At 42.5% G+C, this 8,530-nt stretch overlaps 1 protein-coding gene across 1 annotated transcript in view; it reads left to right on the forward strand.

Moving 5' to 3' along the window:
- Positions 1-7,500, forward strand: part of FBXW7 (F-box and WD repeat domain containing 7, E3 ubiquitin protein ligase) — a 28,124-nt gene extending 20,624 nt beyond the window's left edge. The window contains exons 7-10 of the mRNA XM_010185022.1: positions 185-366; positions 1,421-1,646; positions 5,650-5,860; positions 6,882-7,500. Coding sequence (XP_010183324.1) covers positions 185-366; positions 1,421-1,646; positions 5,650-5,860; positions 6,882-7,150 — 888 coding nt within the window. The 3' untranslated portion in view covers positions 7,151-7,500. The remainder of the gene's footprint in view (positions 1-184; positions 367-1,420; positions 1,647-5,649; positions 5,861-6,881) is intronic.
- Positions 7,501-8,530: the final 1,030 nt, after the last annotated feature.

Genomic DNA, 8,530 nt, shown 5'->3' on the forward strand with positions numbered 1-8,530 from the left:
AGGGAAATTTGATGAGTGTTTTCTTAGAGGTGGGGTGTTTTTTTTTAGTTCAATCACAAAGCAGTCTCCAGGGGTCTTCTGGCTCTTGCTGTGAGAGTCTGCTCTTACCTCCCAGATTATTTAATTTCTTAAGTTTCCATTCACCTCTGTCAGAAGGGTAACTAAGCAAAATGTTTCTTTCCAGTGTTTGAGAACGCTGGTCGGGCACACAGGCGGAGTCTGGTCATCGCAGATGAGGGACAACATCATCATCAGCGGGTCGACAGACCGAACGTTGAAGGTCTGGAACGCCGAGACTGGGGAATGCATACACACCTTGTATGGGCACACCTCCACCGTGCGCTGCATGCATCTCCACGAGAAAAGGTGAGGCTTTGTCCCAAGCTACGGCCATGGGTTGGCTTCTAACACACAGCTGTGTGCACAGAAAATGCCTGGTGAAGTTGGGTACCTCATCCAGCACTGAGTGGAACACACACCGGGCGAGCAAACTGAACTCCATAAATAAACACAGGGGAGGAGACGATGAATAGCAGCAAAAGCGTAAGAGTACTAATGAGTTGAGTCATGTACTTTGTAAGTCACATTCTACGTTATTTCAAAACTAATTCTTCGTTACGCTGTAGTCCCGTCTCCCACACTCTGAATAATTTCTCCCTTTTGTCAATGGTACAAACTTTTACTCATTTTACAGAATGACTTTGTAAGTATCATCACTGCAGTATTTTATTGAAATTGTAACTGAGTGTATCATAATTTCCTCAGTAGTAGACCATGGCTTGATTCAACAAACACTGGCAAAGCTCTGTCACTTGGCTGTGGCATGGAGCAGTTGACAGGGTGCCTGTTGGTTGCATTTCTTCTTTCTTGAAGAGTGATCAGGGTTTTCTTTACCAGTTCTATTAATATGAATTCCTTCTCATTTCTGTTCTTGCCTAAAGAAGCTTTTAAAAAAGCATAAACTGAAAAAATGAAGCAGAATAACTATTACTTTACTGAAAGTAAAACTTCTAAAGGCCGTTGTTTATTTATTATAATTAATTCACTCAGTCATTGTAACAGAATGCTCACAGCACCGGCTTGAGCTCAGCATATTTGTAAGCTTTTGTAGATACAGCAGTCCCCATCACTTCTCATGGCATCATTTTGCTGTTTGGGAGTTAAGTACCTTTTTAAATACTGATTGCTCATTATAGCAAATAATCGTGAGGAGGTGAGTAGAGCAAGGAAGAAAAACACTCAAGTCACCTGCGACCCCAATGAAATGTCAAGCCAAAGCAGATCTTTGGTGGCTGGTGGACTAATGCTAGCTATCTCATGTCCCAGATTGTCACTCAGTACTGATTTATACCCAAGTCGAATTGTTTTAATACTTTTACGTCCAATGCTAAGTACAGGAGGGGCTTTCATGTTTCTCCAGAGTGGTCAGTGGATCTCGAGACGCTACGCTGAGAGTTTGGGACATAGAGACGGGCCAGTGTTTACACGTTCTGATGGGCCATGTAGCTGCAGTTCGGTGCGTTCAGTACGACGGCAGAAGGGTTGTGAGTGGTGCATATGATTTTATGGTCAAAGTGTGGGATCCGGAGACAGAGACATGTCTGCACACGCTGCAAGGACATACCAACAGAGTCTACTCATTACAGGTATGTGATGTTCATCTGCTGCTTTATAGCTTCCTTCAGTAACATTTTAAGTTGGTTTATTTCACTTTGTTTATTAAATTGTGGGTATCTACTTCAAAATTATAGAGGCGACAAGAATACAGAGGCATCTGTGATACTCCCATGTAACTCTTTGGTTACACTGGTTACGTGCTGTCTTAATTTAGAGACTGAGCTTTTTTTTTAAGGTACCTGGTACAATTAAGCCCAAACTTCTGTACCAGCAAGGTAAGCTTAGAGTTTTCTGGCTTGTTGGGTTGTTTGGTTGGGATTTTTTTGGAAATCTTGAATGCATTTTGGAGGTAAGTTTTTTTCTTTCCCCAAAGAAATTCTAAACTTACTGTTTTAAATAAATCAGATGATACAGTAATTGAAAATGCACTAAAACCCCCACTAGATTAATGTTCTGAATTATGCAGAACTGTTTATCCTTATTCTGTAGTCCCATCTTCCAGTTCCAAAACTGTAATTCACAGTAAGGCTGAACCTAAAGCTTTAATGCCCCGATGTAAATCTCCAGTCTTCTACCTCCTCCAGATCCACAGCTGTGAGGTTTTGCCAGCAGAGACCCATCCTTGCAGATGCAGCTCGTTCTGGTGCTGCTCTGTGGTGGGGCTCTGTTGCCCACCGTTCCCCCGACTGCTCATCAGAACTGAGCCGGCAAAGCTGCACGTAGACTTCATGTACGCTCTTCTTGCCATTACTAACCCAAAAGCTCGTCTTGTTCATTCACAGAGTCAAAGCATCACTTCCAGGCGTTGAAAGGCGAAAGAAATTAATTTCATGCTTGTGCCTGTTCTCACCACAATCTGGCAGGGCTTGAAAAAGAAATTAACAAAGACAGCTCCAAATGGGGAAATTGCAGTCGGCACATAACTGCGCTGGTTTGTGGCTCAGAAAGTGAAGCTCAGTGCTACAGACATTTCTCATAAAGTGTGTCTTTCATAAGGCGTAGCTCGCCATAAGAGGTGAAATATGAACAAAATACCTAATTGGTTTCCTTTCCCAAAATACATAGTAAAATTTATCAGAAATCTCCAGCCCTTCTCTTGCATTCATATGCTGAGGAGTATTCTCTAGACAAGCGGCAAACAAGTTCAAAATGCTGTACTACCTACCCGTCTATCTCTTAAAGATTATTCCACGGGTTGTGTTTCATGGAGGGCAGTTTGGGAACAGTATATGTTATGCTGCCTTATCTTCACCACGGGCTCTCGTTTTGGCTTATGAATATTCATGTCTTGTTGTGATACTGTAGTAATAATGGATCAAATAGTTGGGTTGTGTTACACACTGACACCATTTACACCCCGTAAACCCGGCACAACTCCCATGAGTTGGCTAACCAGGCTGTTTTCCCCCCAGCCCCACTCCATGGCAGGCTGTGTTACACCTCAGTCCTTCCCCATTTGTAGACCCACCCCCCCCCAACATTTTCCGGAGATCCTTACACAGCAGTTGAAGACTGCTGACCATGCTGTGGTTTTGTTTGCTACTTCTTCTGAGCTGCCTTTGAAGTAATGCAGTTTCTCAGGGTTTGTGGGTAACAGCTCAAGCACTGAGCCAAACTGTTGTCTGTTTGACTATAGCAATATCAGAGTAAAGTTTGTCTTGCTGCCCAGCCTTAAAGCTCTCTTTCTGTATATGCTGTGTACATGGAATACAATTAATTAATTTGTGGGAAAGAGGGAAAGAATTCAAAATTTGTTAGATCAATCTGGTTTAGTTCTGTTTAGGAAAGAGAAACATTCTGTAGCGTTTCCACCCAACAAGTCTGCTGCAATACTTAGCCCTCCTTGTCCTTTTATCTGAACTCAAATTAGTTCCTCTTTTGAAAGCAGGGTGCCCAGAACAGCATGCAAAATTCCAAAGTCTTACCAATGCTTACTAGAACTGAAAAGTGGTTTTTTTTAGAGCATACCCCTATTTCAGATATCAGGGTGTCTTTTTGTAGTATATTTCCACCAGAAATGCCATGCATACAGCAGGTCAGCAGTCTGTATGTGCCAGTTCCTTGTGCCATGCTCAACCATGTTTGACTGCAGAGATCCAAGGTGTGAGTTTCCTGCAGGTTTAATAAAAAGAAACGGGCTCAGATGGTGGAGTTCCCTTAATTGGGTTGTGTGGGCCTGCTCTAGCTGTAACTCTGCCTCCTCTGCCCAGCCTTCGCTCTCCTAGGCCTCAGCTGTCCATTCATTCATTCCCTGCCAAGCTCAGAGCTTCACAACATTCTCTTGACTTTTACACTCTTTGCTTTGGGTCAGTTCTGCCCTTTCAAATGTCACCCAAATCCCAGTGAAGTAGTAAATGCCAGACCCCACCTTCCCCCTGGAAGTCTTCCTGGTATCTCTACTACTGCAGTGAACAGAGTTCTGAATGGGATGGTGTCCCTGCCTCAGATGTTAAAATACAGCCAAGACATCTGCTGATTGATTCACGGGGCTTTTTACTCTGTCACAGAAAAAGAAATAATACCAGTTAAGATCATTTTCCCACAAATCCAGGTTTGCCGCTGCTTCCCACAATGGTAAGGGTTTACAACCAGATTGATTCTTTGTTAGTGCCTTCTGGAAATTGAAGTTAGACCGACCGATCTAACCGATTCCCCAGCTCCCATCATCGTCTCCTTCAGTAAGAAAGGAATTGTATTTGCCGTCTGAAACTTGTCTGTCTTCCACGAGTTCTCAACGATAGCAGCAGATGTCTCTGGGATTGTCTTGAAACGGTTTGCCTTATGTGGCTTTTCTTGCCCATTCTCACAGAAGCTCGTACGTGGTTGTCAGTGGTGTTAGTGCTGTGAGCCTACACTCAGATGGCTGAGGACTGAAGCAATAAGTTAAATAGCTGGCCTGGCTCAGCGCTTCCTTCCCACTGAGCATAAATGAGCTTTTGTATTTTGGCCTACCTCTTGTTTTACAGAACAGAGTTTTAGCATCCTTAACGGCTCTTGCTCGTTTTATCTTGTTTTGTGCTCTGCCTTTCTGATTTTGTCCCAGTGCGCTCTTTTAAATACATCTATTGATCTGCTTTCTACTTTTTGTACAATTCCTTGTGCTTTAGCCAAGTGGGCCTTGGTAATTTACTACACTTCCTATCTTTCCTTCACACAAGGATAGTTTGTGTCTTTAAGAAAGTGCCAACTGTCCTGAACTCTTCTTCCCCTCGGAGAGCAGATACATACAAACCTTGTGGGAAGGAAGTCTCAGTTTATTGAAGTATTCCTCCTTGAAGCCCACTGGTTTTATTCTACTGCCCTTTTCCCTTCCTTTTTTTGAGAATTCTAGGTTCTTATGCCATTGTCACTGTCACCCAAGTTACTTTCCACCTTTATATTCTCTACATGCTCAGTCTTCTTTATCAAAAGTCTTAGCTCTTAGCTGATTTCTCTCCCTATTTTTATTTATGTATATGCTCAGAAAAATCCAAGAATCTGTGGACATCTGTGTTCCCAACAACGAATAGGAAGTTAAAGTTCCTTACTGCATACAATGATGATTATAAAGTGGCTAAATTCAGTATTTTTCAATCCCATTCCCTCCATTTTCCTATGTTTTGGCTTCTGTGTAGATGATTCTGGATAAATGTTGTTGCCCTTCTCCAGGTTCAAGCCACTCTGACTTGTGAAAAGCAGGTTTGGCTTGTTAACATCTTTATTAGGAAAACAGCGTTCTCTTACTGTTGCGCGCTGTGGCATAGACCGGAGTCTGCTGTGTTGGAAAGAGTTGTGTTCTGTTTAAAGGAGGAGCGGGTCAGAGTCTTTCCCTTCAAACTGCGTACCCCATGGACCATGCCTACAACAGGAATTACATGGACCACGAGTCACCTGCTCCGATACCAAGTGTGGCCATCTCTACCTCTCTGAATTCTTCCTTTGTAATGCAGTTTCTGAATACATCAAGTATCATCTAATGTTGCATTTAGTGACTTAAATAGCCTTCGTAAGAACCTAATGCAATAGTTTCTAACAGATTTACCTTTCTTGTAGTTCGATGGTATCCATGTGGTGAGTGGCTCTCTGGACACTTCCATCCGAGTTTGGGACGTGGAGACGGGCAACTGCATTCACACGCTAACAGGCCACCAGTCTCTCACGAGCGGAATGGAGCTCAAGGACAATATACTCGTGTCTGGGAATGCTGATTCTACAGTCAAAATCTGGGACATTAAAACAGGACAATGTTTACAGACATTGCAAGGTGAGCCCCAACTGCCTGCATGTAAATCAAGCTGCCTGCAGTAATCTACGCTGCAGGTTCTGTTTAAAAAACTTGCAGTATTGCATACAAAGAAACAAGCAGGGACCACTTACGACTTAAATATTTTTCTGATGACAGCTGTATGATCTTTCTCGGAATTAGAAGAACAAAATGTATTTAATCTAATCTATTCAAATCACTTGCCTATTACAAAAGGCAGATGGTCTGGACTGATAGTAATTTGCTACGGGTGTATTAGCCTAATAAGCCACAGAAATATGTAGGAAATGACATCTCAAAACAGTCAGGCAATGTATTTATTTAGGGGTCACTTGGATGTTTCAGAGCCTACTGATTAATTGGATCGGGAGGCAAAGTACGCTGTCTGTTGTAATAAATCAGGAGAAATGAGGGGAAGACGTTTTCTTTATTTCAGTAAGAAGAAAGATTTCCATTTCCATTCTGGCAGTTGCCACTCAGGCCTCATGCACACAAACACGTCACTTTGTTTGCTGCCACAAAAAACATCTTAGATCACTCCCATCTATCAAATGTAGCATCGCTGGCTGGAACAGAAAAATCAAATCTCACTGTAAAGCAAACTCTGCTGTTTTAACCGTGTATGTTTATATGTCAATACATAACTCAATATTTACTGATAGAGTGATCTCATAACAACACTTCAAAGGGACTTGGAGACAACACTTACCGCGGTCCCCTCATTCTGGAGGGTTAAGTTCATCTTCACGAGTGTCCAAGTGCACGCTTGCCCTGCTGTTTGTAGACAACAAAACGAGATCGCTGTAACAAAGAGGAAATCTTTGGCGATTTTTCTGTACCTGCATTCACTTTTTGAAAGCACAGCAAGGCTTCTGTACCTTTTAATGCACAGAAACTGAGTTAAAAACACATTTACGTGGAAAAAGCTGTATGCAAATAACTAGGTTTTTATTTTATACGCAGTGCTGTCTGACACTGCTTTCTAATTACGAATAAAAAATGCTTTGCTTTACCGTTGCAGGTCCCAACAAGCATCAGAGTGCTGTGACCTGTTTACAGTTCAACAAGAACTTTGTAATTACCAGCTCAGATGATGGGACTGTAAAACTCTGGGACTTGAAAACGGGTGAATTTATCCGAAACCTAGTCACATTGGAGAGCGGAGGAAGCGGAGGTGTCGTGTGGCGGATCAGAGCTTCTAACACAAAGCTGGTGTGCGCAGTCGGCAGCCGCAACGGGACTGAGGAAACAAAGCTGCTGGTGTTGGACTTTGACGTGGATATGAAGTGAAGGGCAGAAAGATGAATTTGTCCAAACGTGTAGACGATGTTCTCCTTTCCCTCCCCCTGAAAAAAAAGAGAAAAAAAGAAAAAAAATAAAAAGGAAAAAAAAAAATCCCTTGTCCTTGGTGGTGCAGGATGTTGGCTTGGGGCAACAGATCCTAAAGACCTACGGACTACGAAGGAGAAGACAAAGATGACAAACTATAACTGACAAGAGAGGCATTTGCTGTCTTGTCACATAAAAAGGCTACACTTTTGACCGGGGCAGCTTTGCAAAAACGCGACTTTGGAAATTAAACCAGGTGCAATTAATTCTTTACTTTCCGCCAACCGCTCCTCGCGTAATTTGGAAGTGGGGAAAAAAAAAATAATTAATTGTTACAGTTGTTGTTACCGGGTTCTTTCACCACAAAGCAGCTGCGCGGGCGAGCTGCTCGCGCACCCTGGCTCCCCCAGCCCCTCCGAGCAACGCGCTCCCCTCGCCCCGCTCTGCGCCGGGGGTTGGACCCGACACCCTCCAGCCGTCCCGTCCAACCTCCTCCAGCAGCCACCGGTGGACTTTCAAATAGAGAGCATCTGCAATGAGAAAACACAACCAACCAGAAACAAAGAGTCCATTCCTGGTGTGGAAAAGCTAAAAATATTACTGTGAATTGTTTTGTACAGTTTTATCAGAGCTTTTTCTTTTTTTTTTCCTTTTCTTCCTCTTTTTTTTGCCAACCATTGCCAATGTCAATCACAGTATTAGCCTCTGTTTAATCTATTTCCTGTTGCTTCCATCTACACTCTTCAACACATAAGTTGCTCTGAGGTGGCAAGTTGTCCTGGGTTTTGAGAGTCCTCTGATGGATTTAATTCGCAATGCTGGTGCTAGAAGTAGGTCTTCAATTGCGGGATCGTTGTCCCACCCCTGTACTGTATTCCCAGTGGCCAAACTTATTTATGCTGCTAAATGAAAGAAAGAAAAGCAAATTATTTTTTTTTATTTTTTTTTCTGCTGTGACGTTTTAGTCCCAGACTGAATTCCAAATTTGCTCTAGTTTGGTTACAGAAAAAAGACTTTTTGCCACTGAAACTTGAGCCAACTGTGCCTCTAAGAGGCTGAGAGTGGAAGAGTTTCAGACAATTAAAGAGTGAAGTTTGCCTGCAAATAAAGAATTGAGTGTGTGTGCAAAGCTTATTTTCTTTCTTCTGGGCAAAAATTAAAACACATTCCTTAGAACAAAGCTATTGCAGCCTGTTCTGTGGGGAAATTTTTCTTTGTGAGGGCTGTGGTGAATGGAATGAACATACGTGAAAAAAACTGACAAAATTTTTAAAAAAATATTATAAAACACAAAAACGAAAATAAAGTTGCTGGTCAGTCTTAGTGTTTTACAGTATTTGA

This window comes from Mesitornis unicolor, unplaced genomic scaffold, assembly GCF_000695765.1.
Source record: "Mesitornis unicolor isolate BGI_N332 unplaced genomic scaffold, ASM69576v1 scaffold4115, whole genome shotgun sequence".
In the NCBI taxonomy this organism is placed as follows: domain Eukaryota; kingdom Metazoa; phylum Chordata; class Aves; order Mesitornithiformes; family Mesitornithidae; genus Mesitornis; species Mesitornis unicolor.